This window comes from Garra rufa, chromosome 17 (genome assembly GCF_049309525.1).
Source record: "Garra rufa chromosome 17, GarRuf1.0, whole genome shotgun sequence".
NCBI classification, from domain to species: domain Eukaryota; kingdom Metazoa; phylum Chordata; class Actinopteri; order Cypriniformes; family Cyprinidae; genus Garra; species Garra rufa.
In genome coordinates, this window is record NC_133377.1 from 17,815,155 (window position 1) to 17,836,147 (window position 20,993).

At 35.2% G+C, this 20,993-nt stretch overlaps 2 protein-coding genes across 2 annotated transcripts in view; one reads left to right on the forward strand and one right to left on the reverse strand.

Annotated features, from left to right (window-relative positions):
• nkiras1 (NFKB inhibitor interacting Ras-like 1) overlaps positions 1-3,744 on the forward strand; it is a 7,396-nt gene extending 3,652 nt beyond the window's left edge. The window contains exon 4 of the mRNA XM_073821435.1: positions 3,011-3,744. Coding sequence (XP_073677536.1) covers positions 3,011-3,253 — 243 coding nt within the window. The 3' untranslated portion in view covers positions 3,254-3,744. The remainder of the gene's footprint in view (positions 1-3,010) is intronic.
• A 2,756-nt stretch (positions 3,745-6,500) lies between these two features.
• The window catches only part of ube2e1 (ubiquitin-conjugating enzyme E2E 1), a 42,481-nt gene continuing 27,988 nt past the window's right edge, over positions 6,501-20,993 (reverse strand). The window contains exons 4-6 of the mRNA XM_073821633.1: positions 19,521-19,653; positions 14,815-14,962; positions 6,501-7,000 (exon numbers count right to left, since the gene is read on the reverse strand). Coding sequence (XP_073677734.1) covers positions 6,903-7,000; positions 14,815-14,962; positions 19,521-19,653 — 379 coding nt within the window. The 3' untranslated portion in view covers positions 6,501-6,902. The remainder of the gene's footprint in view (positions 7,001-14,814; positions 14,963-19,520; positions 19,654-20,993) is intronic.

A 20,993-nucleotide genomic window follows, 5' to 3' on the forward strand; every position in this document is an offset into this window, starting at 1 on the left:
ATTCCAACATGCTGATTTATTGTTGTTGCAATTATGTTAATTACGCTTTAATTATTCATGTAAACAGTCACATTTATGCAGAAACCATGATCAACTTCTATTCAAATGTTTGTGTGTTTAATAGAAAAAATGTTTTTATTCAGCAAATATGCATTAAATTGGTCAAAAGTGACAGTAAAAACTCATCTTTCAAATGAAAGCTTTCTGTTCATTGACAAATCCTGAAAAAAACGAAAATTCGTTTATTGATAATAAGAATTATGATTAATGACTGAGCACCAATAAGCAGCGAATCAGCATATTAGGATACCCAAAGGATCATGTGACGTTTATTCAAATATAAAATAGTTATTACAGATTATAATAATACAGTGCCTTGTGAAAATATTCATATCCCTTAATTTGTTGCTGCCTTATGTTTTGAAATTCTGCTTTGAATTACTTTTTGCACATCAATCTACACTCCATGCACCATAATGACAAAGCAAAAGCAGAACTGTCACATCTTCGTAAACGGTGTTGGGCAAAAATGTAATACATTATATAATACTACTTACTGTCTTTTAAAAGTAATTAGTTACTTTACAATACTACTGTCTCTAAATTGTAATGCGTTACACTACTTTTAAGTTACTTTCATCAAAATATCCACAGAAGTATGACTGGGCATTATAAAATGCCAAAACGAAAGTTTATTGCTGCTTATTATACATTTAATGGAGGATAAATAAAGCAGTGTTAAACACAATAACTAGCCTATAGGCTATTTTAAATGGCTTTCAGAGCAAAACAAGAATGAAGAATATATGTGATTACTGTTATTTCGTTTTCTTTCCGTCATTCCACACAAAAATGAACTTTTCCTTTCGTTTTGAAAATCTGTTAATTAGGCCATTAAGTCAAATATATTTTGCGTATTCATTCATTTTATATATAGACTATGATTTCATAAAAACGTAATTTTTGTTGCTCGTCTGCGCTCATCCACTGCATTTTTCTCTTTTCCGACTCCACAGAGAATGAAAATGAAATTCACAAACTAACCCAAATTGTATTAGTAATGCACCGTGTTACAGCAAAAAGTATTATACTACTGTAATATTATTACTACTCCCAACACTGTTTGTAAATGTATTAAAAATAAAAAACTGAAATAAGTACATTAAGTAACTCAGTAATCAGCTGAAGCACCTTTACAGCCTTTAAAGTCTTTTTAGTATGATGCGACAAGCTTTGCACATCAACATTTGGCAATTATCTGCCATTCTTCACCTCACCTCTTAAGCTCTGTCAGCTTGCATGGGGGTAGATGCACATTTTCAGGTTTTTCCAGAAATGTTTGATTGGGTTCAAGGCCAGGCTGCAGCTGGGTCACTCAAGGACATTCACAGAGTTGTCTATAAGCCACTCTTGCTGTGTGCTTATAGGGTCATTGTCCAGTTGAAAGGTGAACCTTCTGCCCAGTCTGAGGTTCTGCACTGCAAAAAATGCTTTTCTAGCTGAGATTTTTTTGTCCTGTTTCCAGCCAAAATATCAACAAATCTTAAATCAAGAAGGATTTTCTAGATGAGTAAAAAATATTGTCTTGTTTTTAGAAAAAACAAGTCAAAACGAAGTGCATTTTTGCTTGAAACAAGCTAAATAATCTGCCAATGGGGTAAGAAAAATAATCTTGTTTTCTGTTTGAAATAAGATTTTTTTTTGCTTACCCCATTGGCAGATTATTTTGCTTGTTCTAAGCAAAAACTCACTTCATTTTGACTTAGAAAATAAGTTTTATTTGGCTAGAAAATCCTTCTCAATTTAAGAATTCTTAGATATTTTGGCGGGAAACAGGACAAAAAATCTAAGCTAGAAAAGCATTGTTGCAGTGTGAATGCTCTGAACTGGGTTTTCATTAAAGTGATCTCAATAGCTTTTCTTCTGCTCTGACGAGTCCCTCAGTCCTTGCCGCTGAGAAACATCCCCACAGCATGAGACTGCTACCACCACACTTTACTTTTGGGATGTTGCTCTGCAGGTGATGAGGAGTGACTGGTTTCCTTCAAACATGATGCTTGGAAATGAGGTTCATCAGACCAGAGAATCTGGTTTCTCACAGTCTGAGGGTCCTTTAGGTGCTTTTTTTGCAAATTCCAAGTGTGTTTTCATGTGTCTGCACTGAGGAGAGGATTGAGTTTGGTTGCACCGATGTTGCCACTGATGTTTGTCCTTCTGTAAGTTTCTCCCATCTGCATATATGATCATGGAGCTCCACTGGAGTGACCTTCAGGGGCCGGATTTACAAAATATTCTTAAGAAGAAATTTTTTTATTTTGTAAGTTAAGAATATTTTGTATTCCCAAAAATTCTTCTTAAGAATACTCTTATATTTTTTTAAGACAAAACTTAAGAAGAATTCAAATTCTTGAAAAGAATCTTCTTAAAAAAACACAGTAAATAACTTCTTATTAAAGTTAGGAAAGCCACAGACTTGTCTTAAATCCCAAATAGTAAAAATTATTTATGTAGCTAGTGGTGTTGCAATGCTTGAATAGAACAATTAATTTGAAATAACCCAATACATTCATTCAATAATTCTTACTATTTGGGATTCAAGACAAGTCTCGGGCTATCCTAACTTTAAGAAGTTATTTACGATGGTTTTCAAGAAGATTCTTTTCAAGGATCATGTAGTAACATCTACAAGCAATGTGAATGCTCCTGAGCTACATTTCGACTGTCCCAGATAAGGGTATGAATACTTATGCAATGGAATCATTTAAATTTGCAAAGATGTCAAAAACCAGTTTTTTGCTTTGCCATTATGGTGTATGTGTAGTGTAGATTGATGTGGAGAAAAAAGTCTTTTAAAGCAGTTTAACATAAGGCAGCAACATAAAATGTGAAAATAATGAAGGGGTATGAATACTTTTGCACTGTATTTTTGATTTGCTGAGGTTTGTTGCAACCTCATTTTGTACTTCCGAATGACTTCATGTTCTCAGGCTGATAGTGTTTGCACGTGCAGGTGATGGTGATCGTGTTGGGGAATAAGTGTGACCTGCGAGAGCGTCGGCAGGTGGATCAGGACGCGGCGCAGCAGTGGGCGCGCGGGGAGAAGCTCAAACTCTGGGAGGTGACGGTAACAGACAGAAGCACCTTAATCGATCCCTTCACCACCCTCACCAGCCGTCTCACACAGCCACAGAGCAAATCTGCCTTCCCTCTGCCCGGACGCAAGAGCAAAGGCACTCCGTCCAACGATATCTGAACACCTCACACCTCCACAGATCACAAGTGTGTTCGGCTGTCTGGACTTCTTTATGCTACTTTAGAAGATTAAGGACTTCTAGAGAAATTGCTTAGCCAGGTATAGATATATTACACTCCTAAATAAATGCACTAATCATTTTTTCTTTTTGGTTGGCATTAGTGCTCACTGATGGGAAACGGTTGAAGATGTAATGCTGTGCTCGGCTTACTATAGTCAGTCAATCAGTAGTTGAGAATTATTATTATTTTTATTTTATTTTTTTTTCACCAGTCTGCAGTGAAAGGAAACAAATGAATAAGAATGCAAATTTTCATTTGAAGACAGACCTGTTTTTGGACAGTTGGACCATTAAGAACTATATTCTGAAACTCTAAAGCAAAATATTTCATTCTCATCATTAGCAGTTCTTCCAGAGTTGAGTTTTTGCAGATATCATTATTTTTATGGTTCACATTAATTCAAATAAAAATACTGTTTTGCAATTTAAATGTTATAGAAATCTATGTATCTTTTTTTATTATAGGCTTCCTTTATGCAAATATAATTTATATGTTTTGTAAAATAATTTATTTTGAGATGAAATATGACCTGGACGTGGGAATCGCCAATAGTGTTTAAACAAAATGATATAATGGTTCAGTGTAGGAAAAAAAAAAATTACAAATCTGTGCTTCTGTCCTTCAGATGTGAACTTCAGTCAGTGCTTTAAAATGCCAGTTAATAATAAAAATACGCCAAAACGGTTACGTTAAAGTCATAAAGTGTGTATGATCATGTCTTCCAGCATTATAAAAAAAACTATAATCGTAGATCAGCAATTTTTGCATTTCAGCTTAAAGCGATAGAAACCCAAAGCTATAATCCTGTTGTCAGTGAGATGAAGCCTGTAGCAAAAGAGTCGTGATACACGCTTCAAAGTCCCGTTCTGAATCAAAACGTTCGCAAACCCGCTTCAAAGTTCTAATCTGAATCAAAAGACTCGCTAACCTGCACCAAAATCTCAATCTCAAATCAAATTTGCTATCCATGCTTCAAACTTCAGATCTGAATCAAGATTCACAAACCTGCATTGAAGCCTGGATTGTGAATCTTTTGATTCAGACTGGAAGTTTGAAGCATGGATTACAAATCTTTTGATTCAGATCGAGACTTTGAAGTTCCAATCTGAATCAAAAGACTCGCTAACCTGCACCAGTCTCAATCTGAATCAAAAGATTTGCCATCCATGCTTCAAACTTCCAATCTGAATCAAAAGATTCGTTAACCCGCACAGTCTTGATCTGAATCAAAAGATTTGCAAACCTGCATTGAAGCCTGGATCGTAAATCTTTTGATTCAGATTGAGACTTTGAAGTTTCAATCTGAATCAAAAGAGTCACTAACCTGCACCAGTCTCAATCTGAATCAAAAGATTTACGATCCACACTTCAAACTTTTAATCTGAATCAAAAGATTTGCAAACCCACACCGATGTCTCAATCTGAGTCAAAAGATGTGCGATCCACACTTCAAACTTCCGATCTGAATCAAAAGATTTGCCATCCATGCTTCAAACTTCCAATCTGAATCAAAAGATTCGTTAACCCGCACAGTCTTGATCTGAATCAAAAGATTTGCTAACCTGCATTGAAGCCTGGATCGTAAATCTTTTGATTCAGATTGAGACTTTGAAGTTTCAATCTGAATCAAAAGAGTCACTAACCTGCACCGAAGTCTCAATCTGAATCAAAAGATTTACGATCCACACTTCAAACTTTTAATCTGAATCAAATGATTTGCAAACCCACACCGATGTCTCAATCTGAGTCAAAAGATTTACGATCCACCCTTCAAACTTCCGATCTGAATCAAAAGATTTGCCATCCATGCTTCAAACTTCCAATCTGAATCAAAAGATTCGTTAACCCGCACAGTCTTGATCTGAATCAAAAGATTTGCTAACCTGCATTGAAGCCTGGATCGTAAATCTTTTGATTCAGATTGAGACTTTGAAGTTTCAATCTGAATCAAAAGAGTCACTAACCTGCACCAGTCTCAATCTGAATCAAAAGATTTACGATCCACACTTCAAACTTTTAATCTGAATCAAATGATCTGCAAACCCACACCAATGTCTCAATCTGAATCAAAAGATTTGCGATCCACACTTTGAATCTGAATCAAATGATCTGCAAACCCACACCAATGTCTCAATCTGAATCAAAAGATTTGTGATCCACACTTCAAACTTTTAATCTGAATCAAATGATTTGCAAACCCACACCAATGTCTCAATCTGAATCAAAAGATTTGTGATCCACACTTCAAACTTTTAATCTGAATCAAATGATTTGCAAACCCACACCAATGTCTCAATCTGAATCAAAAGATTTGTGATCCACACTTCAAACTTTTAATCTGAATCAAATGATCTGCAAACCCACACCAATGTCTCAATCTGAATCAAAAGATTTGCGATCCACACTTCAAACTTTTAATCTGAATCAAATGATTTGCAAACCCACACCGATGTCTCAATCTGAATCAAAAGATTTGCGATCCACACTTCAAACTTTTAATCTGAATCAAATGATTTGCAAACCCACACCAATGTCTCGATCTGAATCAAAAGATTTGCGATCCACACTTCAAACTTTTAATCTGAATCAAATGATTTGCAAACCCACACCAATGTCTCAATCTGAATCAAAAGATTTGCGATCCACACTTCAAACTTTTAATCTGAATCAAATGATTTGCAAACCCACACCGATGTCTCGATCTGAATCAAATGATTTGTGATCTGAAGCCCTGATCTGGTTAAAGATTCACGAGCCATCATTTCAGATCAGGACTCAGCATGGATTGCGAATCATTCAACCTGCAAAATGATTCACAAACCCACACCGAAGTTCCAGTATGAATTAAATGATTCGCATGAATCTAAATGAAAAGATAAGTGCTTATTGAAAAAAATTAAACACTTATTTCACAGATGCATTGTCTTTTAATAATTCAAGCACGTTTTAATGACCTCTTCAGGAATATTGCTGTTTTCAAGGGTTTTCCTGGCCTTAAATTTCCAAGTCAAACCCAAGTACTTCAAGCACCTGGTACAAACCATGTTTATCATTGTTTCCTTATATTGAGATGAAATATTACGTCAGAGATGTTCTTGACAGGCTTTGAAAGTTCACCCCATACTGTAATATAACAGCAGTGTTTCCCTCTGAAAGCTTGCATTGAAAGATACTGCACGGCTGTGTACACCAAGGTCGACTTTAATATTGGTGGGGAAAATACATACATGGAACAATCTTGCCATAGGCTCATGCTGTGACTTCATTTGACAAGAATGAAGAAGCTCCAAATAAAACCAATTTACAACAGGAAGGCAAAGAAAACACATTAAGATCCATTTTTGTCAAATAATGATGCTACTTGAGCCAAGGGAAACAAACACACACACACAAAAAAAATATATGCAGGGAAAGAAACAATTGAAATGGGAATTTAAATTCCACCATAAAATCCACCCTGTATCTCTATTCTATAGATCCCCATCCCCCCCATTTCCTCCTACAGCTCCTCCCCATCCATTCCCGTCCCATCCCACCCTCTTCCCACAGATGTCCGGCAGGCAGCGGCGCTCTGCGGCCGGAGGAAATTATGTGGCGTAGCGTTTGGTCCACTGTTTGGCTATCCTGTCGTGCTCTGGTCTGTTGGTTGTGTACTGCGTGGCGATGCTTCCTACCAGAGGATCAGCTGCAGAAAAAGACACACGATTCGTCAGGTTAAAAACACCATCGTCAGCTTTGTTTCCAAATCTACTGAGCTGCCTTGCTTTGGTACCATGTTAAAACCCGAAGTACATTCTTCTACACATTCATTAATCTTAGGTAATTCCAGTATTTAATAACTAATTGTTAAAATCAAAAGTTGTAACTGTTATTTAATGAGCTAACTTGAACTAAGAGTTCAAGATCAATAACTTGTGTAGCAAATGTAGCTATTGCTCATTGTTAATAGTAATGCATTAAAGGAGTAGTTCACTTTCAGAACTAAACTGTACAAATTTACTTGTCATCCAAGATGTTCATGTCTGTCTTTCTTCAGTGGTAAAGAAATGTTTTTTTGAGGAAAACATTTCAGGATTTCTCTCCATATATTGGACTTCTATGGTGCCCCCGAGTTTGAACTTGCAAAATGCAGCTTCAAATGGCTTTAAATGATCACAGTCAAAGAAGGAAGGGTCTTATCTAGCAAAACGATCAGTTATTTTCTAAAAACATTTACAATTTATATACTTTTTGAACCTCAAACGCTCATCTTGCCTAGCTCTGCGTGAACTGTGTATTCCAGGTCATGACAGTTAGGGTATGTAAAAAAAAAAAAAAAAACTCCCATCTCATTTTCTCCTCCAACTTCAAAATTGCCCTACATCGCTACAGAAGTACCAACCCAGTGTTTACAAACTGAACATGCATAGATCAAACAACCTTTACAAAAAAAAAAAAAAGGTAAAACAGTGATGTCGGATGATTTTGAAGTTGGAGAAAATGAGACAGGAGTTTTTAGACGTACCCTAACTGTCATGAACTGGAATACACAGTTCACGCAGAGCTAGGCAAGATGAGCGTTTGAGGTTAAAAAGTATAGAAATGATAAATTAAAGTAAATAAATGTAATTGTTTAGAGCCCTTTGAATCAGCATTTTGGAAGTTCAAACTCAGGGGCACCATAGAAGTCCATTATATGGAGAGAAAGCCTGAAATGTTTTCCTCAAAAACAATTTCTTTATGACTGAAGAAAGAAAGACATGAACATCTTGGATGACAAGGGGGTAAGGACTAGGGATGCACCGAAATGAAAATTCTTGGCCGAAACCGAAAACCGAAAAAGAGGAAACCAAGGCCGAAAACCGAAACACCGAAAGAATTATGGCAATTATTAGTACCATTGCATTTATGGCTATGACTGTGTACTAATCTTACTAAAATCAAGGCATTGCAATTGCAAAAAATTAATATTAAAGTTTCAAAGAATAAATCAATTATATTCATTTAAACAATTGTTATCAATCAAGTATTATATTACTTAAATAGCATATACTTTACTGCCTTTGTTTAATAGTTAAAATTTTTAAAACGCATTATTTTGTGGATCCATCAGTTCACATTTCCAACTCTACGTGTTTCTCTTCCGCTGTCAGAATGGTACACCAAGCAGTGCAGCAAATGACTTTGAAACGTGCAGCGCTCATATTTATTCAATGGATAGCCTTTTGAAGTTTCATCGCAATTCTTGTCTTTCAGTCCCCACATTTAAGACCACCTGAAATCATAATTAAGACTTTCTTAACCCCTAATAACACTGCAGTCACCAATGAAAATTAAGAGCTTTATTTCAAGAACCGACTTTCAAAAACAAACCTTACTCAAAATATGTTTCTTTTTATTTTTTTGTTCAAGGCACAAGAAAAATATTAAGGGAACTAAATTAATATCAGCATATGAAGTATAATCGTCTCTCATTGTCTCTGAGAGAAAGCACATCAGATGCTGAAAGAACTGTCAGTTTTCACGTTGCTTGTGTGATATCCATTGGCTCATCTCCATGGTTTAAAACATAAATATTTATAAAAATACAGTATATAGAAAAGACATATGTGTAAAATATTGCGACATAACACCAACGTAAAGCCATTGTTTTTCACTCACAGAAAGCTACATCTGTCTCGATCTCTGTTCTCATCACTGGCTGCACGCACCACTGCAGACACACCCCTCTTGAAATTTCGGCATTACAAGTTTTGCAGATCGCTTTTCGCGGGTCTTTCTCAGATATGCTGAAATACGTCCACACCGCAGACGTGTTACTGTTTCAGCCGTGTTGTTTTGGTGATAAAAGTCTTTTTCAGCCGAAAATTTTCAGTGGCCGAATATTCGGTGCATCCCTAGTGAGGACATTATCTGTAAACTTTTGTTCTGAAAGTGAACCACTCCTTTAAGTAAGGTTAACTAATGAGATCTTACTGTAAAGTGATACCTATTGGTCCTATTGGAATTATTTTGCACTTTAATCTGCATCAATATTGCATATTTGTACTTTTTTATTTAAAGAAACCAAACCAATGTATCATTGACAATTTGTGGCAACGAGAAAAGCAATAAAACATTCTCAGGAAGAATGTTTTCTGCTTGTTTTTTTTTTTTTTTTTATAGAAAATTATGGCTTGCAGTTGCTTTAAACAATGGTATAAAGCCATTTAAAACATCAAATCAAGGTAAGTTGTGAAAATAGTAATTAATAACCGCAATTACAGTTTCAATTATGACAATTATGATTTTTGTCCAAATCATGCAGCCCTAATATCCGTGTGTTGCAGCTGATAGAGAACAGCAAACGCTGTTTGCGTTCTGTGGATATTCTCCAAAATGGCGCTAGGGTGATTGAATAAAGTCTTTATATTTGTTATATTTGCATACAAAAGGTATTCTCATAGCTTCATAAAATGATGGTTGAAGCCCTGATGTCACATGGATTACTTTACCGATCTCAATACGTTTCTGGACGTTGCTAATGTTAATTATATTGCTGTCTATGGGAGGGCCAGACTAATAAAGCTTTTACGGGTATGGAACAACATGGCGGTAAGTAATTAATGACAATTTTTATTTTGGGGTGGAGTAACCCTTTAAAGAGAGAATTATTTGCAATAATAATCACAAAAACACACACATATATACATACATATATACATATACATACATATATATATATATGTATTGGGTGAATATCCATATTAAAGGATTAGTTCATTTAGTTCACACAAATTTACAGATAATTTACACTTTGCGATCCAAGATGTTCATGTCTTTCTTTCTTCAGTCATAAAGAAATCATGTTTCTTGAGAAAACCATCTCAGGATTTCTCTCCATATAATGGACTTCTATGGTGCCCCGAAGTTTGACTGTACAAAATGCAGTTTAAATGCTGCTTCAAAGGGTCAGAAAACCCTAAAACACATTTTTTGAGTTGTTTACAGATATATACATGTTGTACATTGCTTAAAACAGTAATATATGTCACTTAAAATGTTACAAAGTGGAAATTGGTCATTTTGCGCTTTTTGTGACCATTTCGTGCATCCGGTTTTAAAAGTTACGTTTGAGCCCGTGACGTAGATTCAGGTTTTTTTTTAGCACTCATTGGCTGTGTGCCTTGTACAGTACCTATTTGCGTCATCGGCTTGACGGCCCCGTTTAAGCAATATTAATGAGCAGTGTAACATTATACATGACAAAGGACTCGTCTAATCCAATCTCTGCACCGTGCTTTGCATGAGCTATTGCGCGCGCTGCTGGGTTGCGCAGTCCTACGAAAACACACAGCAAATTTGTCTGTAAGGAACTTTTCGTACCGGTTTTGCCAGCCCAGTTTCTTTCGATTCTGCTATCTGCACAAATATGGTACGTGTTTGATTTGCACATCTTATTTGAATGTATATTATATGATGTTATCTTGAACAACATCCCTTAAGTTTAATGATCGGGCATGATCAAAGTTTTTCGTTATTTTAAATAATGTGCGTGTAGTGCTTTGTGTCTTTTTGCTCTACGTGGTACCGTGTTGTTGCTAAATGCTTGTAAAACAATTGCAGTTGTCTTCTGGACGTATGTTGGCTCGCGATGTGAAGTGCTCACAAAAGATGCGTCACGCCAAACACTTGATGATTCACCGGTCAAGCAGCATGTATCAACACAGCACGCTAGGAGCCAGAACGAAGAGCTAGCTGATGTTCACAAAAATGCAGAATCCTTGCTATTTAAGTAAAGTTTGTTTTTATTTACTTGTAGATTATTTTATTATATTCATCTCAACCGTATATTTATATATAGTTATAAACACTATTTACAATAAACATTTGTAATGGCTATTAAAATTGAAGACTGCTGAATGTTTCACCATTTGGATACTTTTAACAATGTGACCTTTAACATGTCCATTTACATGTCTATTATACTAGCCATTTAGCAAACGTGTCCTCTGCTTTGTTTCTTTGAGTGCTATTATCAAATGACAGTCTACCAGTCTACTACTTGCAAAGTACCGCATAATTTGTTCTGTTTACACATTTCATCGGGACTGTAAATGCTAATGTTATATTTTACTTATCATCCAAATGTCATTTTTTGTATCATGCGTGTCTTCATGAAACCCCAATTTGTCTGTTTTAAGTTTATCGTGATTATATGACAGCAAATTAATGTATTTAGGTTTATGTACAAGTGTAGGAAGCAGAGAAACTACCATTCGTTGCAAATACATAATTTTATTTATTGTGGGGATTCTGGTGGGGAGAAGCTGCTGCTCTTGGCGTTGCTGTCCATCTTGCCAACGTGTGTGTGTTTACATTGTCGGTGTGCAAATTAGCAGAATGTATTCACTTATTGTCACTCCTCCTTTAATGCAGTCTCCGCCTCCTCTCCACATTCTACCCCCACCCCTTACCCTCAGTGAACAACGCCCCTTTTCAGAAAGTTTTTCAGACCAGAGGTGTGAAAAAGCACCTCTGAAACAGGGGGGTGTTGTGACACTTTAACGATCCCAGCTGAGGAAAAACTCCCCTCTCGTTTTCTTCCTCAACTTCAAAAGCGTCCTACATCTTTGTTTTACCTTGTGTGTGTGTGTGTGTGTGTGTGTGTGTGTGTGTGTGTGTGTGTGTGTGTGAGTGTGTGAGTGTGTGAGTGTGTGTGTGTGTGTAAAGGACGTTTGATCTTTGCATGTTCACTTTGTAAACACTGGGTCGGTACTTCTGCAGCGATGGAGGATGATTTTGAAGTTGGGGAAGAAAACGAGATGAGAGTTTGACAGACAAGACAAGCATTTGAGGTTAGTAAGTACATAAATAGTGAGTTTGTTTCGGAAATGATCGAACGATTTGCTAGATAAGACCCTTTTTTCTTTGGCTAGGATTGTGTAGCTGCATTTAAATTGCATTTTGAAAGGGTTAAATTTGGGGGCACCATTGAAGTCCATTTAATGGAGAGAAATCCTCAAATGTTGTCCTCAAGAAACAAATTCTCTAAAGAAAGACGACTAAAGAAAAAAAAAAGACGACGTGAACATCCTGGATGACAAGGAGGTGAATAAATATATGCACATTTTTGTTCCGAAAGTGAAATACTCCTTGTAAGCAACCCTTTTTAGCACTGAATGAAATGTTCTGCGTTTCCAAAATATAAAGGGTTTCTTTATATCATGTGAACCATGCTGTTATATAATGTGATTACAGTCAGGCATGTGAAACATGCTAAATTTTGATTTGTGTTGAACCAGAGAGGTACGTGAGCACAAGTTTATTTGAATAGCTGACATTTCCCACACACCGCTACTATCAGTTCCACTTAAAAATAAATTGGTTTACGCTTGCCGTTTTTAATGAATGTTGTTTATAATGAATGAATGCTAATATTTTTGATTCTTGTTCTTTTCAGAATACCAACACATTTGTTGCAGAGTTTATACACATTTTATTTACTAGTATTATTTCCGCATATAATAAACAATCTTATCTCTCTTAAAAAAAAGTGTTTAAAGATTTATGACTTACGGCTGGAATATACTACACAACCTTTGATCTGATTTACAGTCTAGACAAGTTGATGCTAGTTGCTGAAAGTCAAAGCCAGTCTGCAGATTAAAGCTGACAGATTTCATAGAATATATAATCAATTATAAATCAAAAATTATAATATGGAACATTGTGAGATCACTATGAACTAAGATGAGTGATTTTTAGGGAGTTTGTAAATGAGATATTGATTTAATACAACAAGAAGTTATTATCAAGTGACTTACATTGTCTGACTATAACACTATTGTCTGAGTTTGCTCTGTTTCGTCGTCAAATCAAATCGAATGATATGATTCAGTAACTAAATCAGTGACTTGTCGCCACCTGCTGGCAGATTTAGTTTCATTTTTAAAGTATTTTTTCAGTTATTTAAATCATTTTATATTTCTGTATTCAAAATTGTATATTTAAAACATTAGTCTCAACATGAATTTGATTGCACTCATGGCACCTCTGAGCCTCATTAAACATCTGAAAGTACACTTACAAGCCAGTTGTGTTCTTCTGTGCCACCTCTTTAGCACAAATTAATTGTGTTAATACTGTTCAATTAAATTTGTTTTGACATAAAAGATCACTTTTAGGTGCAAAATGGACAAAACTGTCCATGTCAAAAAACTGTCATAAAATATGATTTATTAATATTTTTTTCCACTTTCACTGATGTCGATGTTTTAACCAGCATCTGTTCTATCCATAGATACCAAACATTCATTAATTTCAGAATTTTAACCCTTTAAATGCTGGTTTGTTTACATAATGCCACAGGTGTTTTTTATGAAAAAATGAAAAATAGTAGTTAATTTCTATATACTAAATTTGTTTCTTTGCTTATTAGATTCTTGGATGTGTCAGTGAAGAACAACAACATTAATTTTGAGGCATTAATTGTTATGTAGTGTTAGATTTAAAAAAATGTATATGCCAAATTTGAAAAAAAATATCACAATCTAGTAAAAAATGGTAAAAATTAAAAATTTGAAGCCTTGCCGATAGAATGAATGCCTATTAGCATTTATACACTTATAACAAAAAAACCTTAAATGAACCTTAAAAGGTTTTCAAAATGTTATATTTGAAACATTAACGTCAAAATGAATTTATGAATTTGATTGCACTCATGTCACCTCTGAGCCTCATTAAACATATGAAAACACATCTACAAACCACTTTTGTGTTAATACTGATTTCATTTGATAGGTAACTTATTCTTATTCCGTAGTTTTAATTCGATTTTTGTTTTAATTTGACATAAGATAACTTTTAATAAAAAATGTCATTACAAAGGTAAAAACAAAAATCCCCTGTAAATAACTTTAAGGAGTCAAATATCACCTTGTAATAAGGCGGCTAATTTTTTCTCTGATTTTTTGATTATTGTTTAAAATATGCTCCAGAAATTTTGACTGTGCTCCGTAATTTAAGTTAGGACAAGTACTCCTATCAAGAAAAGTAAGAGCTTTTAGACTATGATTTTGTCCGATTAAAGGACATCAAACACATTTTGTTTTAGTTTATCAGGTCCCTTTAAAGTCTGCTAGCATATGATCCTCAGCTGTGTAGTGTATGATGGCCAAGTGTTAAAAAATCTGTTCAGACTTTAAAAGTCGTGTAGTGTGTTCCAGCCTTTATCTGTTCAGTGCGTCACATATTTAGGTGCAACTTATTTTGTAACAAAGCTGTGACAAAGTGTGACCGTTTTCCATATAAGCAGCTCAGACATGAGATGGAAAGATGATATGTGCGCAGTTTCATACATGAGCATTATGTGTCTGTACGGATGCCCACACCTGTAACTGCTCTGCTATAGTCTTGGTCAAACAGGTGGAGCTCCAACATACTGACAAACACTGGAGCTTCAGCCCAAGACCAGCTAACAAGCGCTAACAGCTGTATCAGCCAATACTTCTGCTTAGATGAGCCTGATGAGTGTCTTACCAGGGTTACAGTCTGTGAGGAGAGAGCAGATGGACAGCAGCACTTTGGAGATGGTGAGCGCCGGGCTCCAGTTGTCCTTCAGGATGTCCAGACAGATCACACCCTGACTGTTGATGTTGCAGTGGTAGATTCTGGTGCGAAACGTCACCTGACAGACCAGAAAGAGACAAGTCATTAAGAAAATCTTTAAAAAAAAATGCTCATAACTTAAAAAATAAAATAAAAATTAAAAGCAGTCAAAATTTCAGGAGCCCATTCTAAACAATTGCAAAAAAAAAAAAATCCTATTACGAGGTAAAGAGTTTACAGAAGAATTGTGACTTTATCTTTGTAATGCCATTTTTATAACTTTATTAAAAGTACATAATCTTGTCAATTTTTTAACATTTCTAATTAAAACAACAGAATAAGAATAAGTTACCAATCAAATGAAATCAGAATTAAAATTCATTTGTGCTAAAGAGGTGGCACGGAAGAACAAAACTGGTTTGTAGATGTATTTTCATGTTTAATGAGGCTCAGATGTGGCATGAGTGCAATCAAATCCATAAATTCACGTTCTATTTATAACATTAATCTCAACATTTTGAACACATAAATATTAAATGATTTAAATAACTGAAAAGACACTTTAAAAATGCAACTAAATCTGCCAGCAGGTGGCGACAAGACACTGATTGAATTACTGAATCATTCATTCATTTGATTTGTTCGAACGGCCGATTCATTCAGGAATAAAGCACGTGACGGTCTGTATGAATGGGAAATTGAATAATTTTACTAGATTAGGTTTAAAAATGCAGGTTGATTTATAAAAGAAACGCCACTGTTTTTGAATGGAGATGTGCAGAGGCTCAGTTGTGACTTGTTTTAAACCATTTTTCATGGTGAAATAGAGCAAAATCAATATCAAAAGCAAAAGTGTTATAGTCAGACAATGTTAGTCACTTAATAGTAACTTGATTTAACTGTTGTATTAAATCAATATCTCATTTACAAACGCCCTTAAAAATGATTAAAAGCGGGTCACTCATTCATGGCAATCTCACAAAGCTCTATTATAATCAACAAAGCTCTCTACTGCACAATCAAGCTCTTATTTACGCTCTCTCTACACTTTGTTTATGAAAGGATTCATGAGATGTTAACACAGAGGTAGTCATTGTACTGAAATTTGTTAATTACGGTTATTCCACTGTTCGCGGACAAACTGAATGCTCATTTAGTCCTAAACCAGAGCTCTTCTTGTCAAAGTTTGCACAACCCCTCACTTTCCTCTTCACAACCCTGTTTCTTGTCTGTCATAGACAGAAGCTCTATTATCTATTTCACAATTTCAAACAAACATTGACGATAACTCAGGTAAACACTGAAAAGCCTCAACTAATTACAGTAGTTTTAATTTCAGTAATTTTAGAATTCAATTATTTTTGTTCAACCATTTTATAATCAAAGCAATCCGAAAGATCTGAAATCTGAAAGACTAGCAGCCACAACCTAATTTTAAGAGTGAGTCACTCCAGTACAGAAAAACAGAGGCAGTGTTTTTTTTCTTTCTTTCTTTTTTTAACCACAATCATAATGAGTCTGACTAGAATGTCTAACAGTTGCCCAAGACAACATAAGATACTGAGCAGGGCTCGAAATTAACTTTTTTTTTTTTTACTTGGTAGCACTGGTGCTCCCAATTTCAAAAAGTTAGGAGCGCCAAAAAAAAAATGCTTTTTTTTTTTTTAGTAATGCTAGGACCTTGATTCTTCATGGCCGTTTCAGATTGCTGATGTTTGACAAGCAAATGGGTTGATTCTGAAAGCCTTTCTTTGAATGTTTATGTTACGCCTTAAGCAAGGGACAAAAATGAATGAAAATATACAAGTACATGAACAAGATGTTTATTTTCTTTATTACAAGTAAAGCCATTTAAATGAGGCAACCACTGCATTTTTAAACAATCTACATAAAAGGCACTGCATACATGATGTTTGTGATTTAAATCTGATTGTATAATTAAAATATCTGAAGCAAAAACAGAATGATATGACTATAGCTTTGTAAAATTATGCATCATAAAACACTTGAACCAAACCAGACGCGAAAGACCACTTTACTCCAGTAATCAGGCGCTATTTGACAGGATTCAGGACAGCACACAAATAAAATGTTTAACTGGCAAGGTTTTAAAGCACATGCAAATAATGTACTTATGAGATTGCAAATAAGTGATTAATCGCAGCCCTAGCACAAATTTATTTTAGGGTCGCACAGATAAGATTTTGGGACCAAAACGGTCTCAATTTCAAGCCCAGATACTAAACGTGTAGTAAAGGTATGCGTTTATATGCATTTGACAGCAGCTTCCGAGGCTCACACCTGATATATATTAATATTAACTAGGGATACCAGTATCCCTATACTAAACTTGTTTGTTGTGTGTCGTGACAGTGAAATGAGTGATAGCATATGATGAAAGGAACAGTGAACGCAAGAGAAGCTTGTGCATTTTACAAGACATAATTAAAAGTGAAAAGATCAACTATTGGGCCGTTCATATTCTTTTAATTTCTTAAAAATCAAGATTCAAAAGCGATGAGTATCAATAATTGGTATCAGCGAGTACCAAAAATGAAAGTGTCAGCATCGTACTCATTCAAGGATTAGTTCACATCAAGAATAAAAAGTACCTGATAATTTACTTTGAGTCAAACAGAAATTAAGTTTAAAGAAAACAATCCAGGATTTTTTCCATATAATGAACTTTAATGGTGCCCAACAGGTTGAAGGTCCAAATTGCCGTTTCAATGCCGCTTTACAGGGCTCTACATGATCTCAGCTGAGGAATAAGGGTCTTTTCCAGCGAAACTGTAATTTTATTAAAACACATGGTTAGTTCTTAGTTTGTGTATTTCAGTTCAAAAACGTAGGGTAGGGCAAAAAACTAATTTTCTCTTTCAACTCCAAAGATGTCCGACATCGTTGTTTTGCCTTTTTTTATAGAGGCTGTTTGACTTTTATTGCACACTCGCTTTGTAAATACTGGGTCGGTACTTCCACCTACGTCTGCCTTTCCAATGCAATTATGTAATGCGTCAAGTCAAGCTAGTGCAAGATGAGCATTTGTGGTTATCCCTTAAATGCATGACTGTTTCACCAATCACTATTACATATTCGGGTCTTTAGCGACTCTGACATATATATCCAGCACGGATGGAATTCTAACTGCTGCAATAGCGAAAAACTCTCTTGGTATTTTAAGAACTATTACAGAAGAATAAAATAGAGCATTTTTTTTTACATTTTGAAAATTTTACCATCGCCGTAATTCAGAGCGCATTTCCACAGTACATTCAGCATCTCAAACATATTTGCAAAACTTGTTTTCAATGACTTCAAAATTATTATTTTGATCGCTGGCAGCTTTTTCACCACATGACAGTGACATTTATATTTTATTTCATACAGTAATTGCTCTGCAGTAAAGCCATTCAAATCAATTCAATTTTTGCTGAGGATATTCTTTTGTTTTATGCCTGCGATAATCATGAGTGAAACATCACGTCATTACTGTCTATCAAACAGTGCCTCCTCGAGAGCTAAATGGGAATTGCATGTATTTAGTCATCAGATATTAATATATTTTTGCGCTATTACACTATTACACACCCCGGGTCTCTAGCGACCCTATACACTTTTTACAAAAAAAAAAAAAATCAGAAAACAGACATTCTTTTATATTTTAGCATTTTTTCTTGTTTTATTGGTCATAATGAATAGAATGAGGAATACTAAGAAAGCTGATGCCAAACTTTAAAAAAAAAAAATGAAGGAGGGAGAGGGAAGTAAATGACATCCCGGGTCGCTAAAGACCTGAGGTATGTATTTAAGGGTTAAACTGTATAAACTTATTTTTTTTTAGAAAAGATCCAATCGTTTTACTAGATAAGACCCTTATTTCTCAACTTGGATCATGAAGAGCCCTTTAAAGCTGCATTGAAACTGCAACTTGTACCTTCACCCTGATGGCCACCATTGAAGTCCACTCAAAAACCTTAATTTCTTTTCAATTAAAGACAGACAGACAGACAGACAAGAACATCTTGGATGACATGGGAGTGAGTAAATTATCAGGATTTGTTTATTCTAGAAGTAAAAGGGGTTTTATAATTATTGGTATTTAAAACAGTTGTTTTCTATGTAAATATACACTACCAGTCAAATATTTGGACACACTTCCTGATTCTCTTTAATGGGGAAGTGTGTCCAAACTTTTGACTGGTAGTGTATAGTAAAAACTAATTTATTCCAGTGATCAAAGCTGAATTTTCAGCATCATTGCTCTAGTTTTCAGTGTCACAATCCTTAAGAAATCATTCGAATATGCTGATTTGCTGCTCAAAAAACATTTCTGATTATTTTCGATGTTAAAATCTGTTGTGCTGCTTCGGAATTCTGTGGAAAACCAATACATTTTTCAGGATTTTTAGTTGATTAAGAGCATTTATTTGACATAGAAATCTTAACTGTAACATTATAAATGTTTTCACTGTCACTTTGGATTAATTTAATGCCTCCTTGCTTAAGAAAAGTAACTCTTTCTTCTAAAAAATGTTGCCGTCTCCAAACCTTTGAATGGTAGTTCATAAGTGAAAACGGTTGTCCATCACAAACACTAACTGTAAAACTGTGGCTATGTGAAAGCGAGCTCTGACCTTGGGCGGTTTGAAGGGGTAGTCTGGTGTGAAAGCGATGTCCAGGAAGAACACTCCTCCCTCATACACTGAACCTGGAGGACCCAGGATAGTAGACCTCCACTCGTAGATGTTGTCTCCTTTAGGACCCGCACTGAGAACAAAAGCAGAGAGGATCATTTACTCAGAACAACACCACAAATGTTTGCCACACTGGTGGATAAGAAATAAACCAGAGCAGTGCACGCAATACATTTTCTTTTACCCGATATGACCTTGTAACTTGAAGAGGTGTAGCTAATCTCACTGATAATAAATTATTTATAAAAGGGTAAAAAAGGTTACCGTTTTGCAGTATTTTCCATACTATAAAATAATCTTTTGTGTTTAGCAGAACAAAGAAATGCATACATTAGTATTAAATGCCTCTTGAAGTGCTGTCAAGACAATTATTTTACAGCTGAAATGTAAATGTCATTATTCATCCATGTACACACAGTGATGAGACTGATAGGCTGTTATCAGTGAACTAAGCTGTTACACCTCAAACCGGAAAATGTGACTGAAATAGCTCAAAAAATCTTTCACATATCTGTATGACAGTGGAAAGACAATGTGATATTTCTGAAAGCCTTGAACCATGCACACAAACACACAGAGGAAGCAAGCTGCTGGATGACAAGAACTACACAGCGGTCGATAGTCAAGTGAAAGCACTTGTGTCCTCAAATGACTGTTACTGCTCTCAATATTGTTAGATAAGCAGTGTTGGGAGTAACGCATTAGACGCAATGCAATCAGATGAACATTTTTCAAGTAAACAGTAAAGTAATGCATTACTTTTTCATTTGCAAGAAAAGATTGGAGTTACTTTTTCAAATAAGTAACACCAGTTAGTAGTTTTCTCATTTTAGACAAGAATATAAATCTAGGAAAGTCCTGTTTGGTTAAAAATCACCAGTAAAACATGGTACAATGCTAAAACTAATTAAATACTGACAAGAGTATATGGTGGATTTCACTGTGTCTGCTTGATTCCCAAATGAACATGCAGAACATCAGTACATCTACATCTATTTTCTCACCTACACTCTTAAAAATAAAGGTGCTTTAAAAGGTTGTTCACAGCGATGCCATTAGAAGAACCATTTTTGGTTCCACAAAGAACCATTCAGTCAAAGGTTCTTTAAAGAACCATCTCTTTCTTACCTTTTTATAATCTGAAGAACCTTATTTCGCCACAAAGAACCTTTATATGTTAAAGGTTCTTTATGGAACCATTTAGACAAAAAAAGGTTCTTCTATAGCATCATGAAGCAACTTTATTGTACTGCAAGTGTACTGTTCCACTTATCTATGTAAAATGACTTCCTAAACAAGAAGAAACATGTAAGGCAGGGTTTGATTTTGTTCTTCTGGAATCGGTTGTCAATATATTGAGTGCAGTAGGTCTTAAACAAAAAGGTGAAATTCCACTGCCATCTAAAGCTTTGA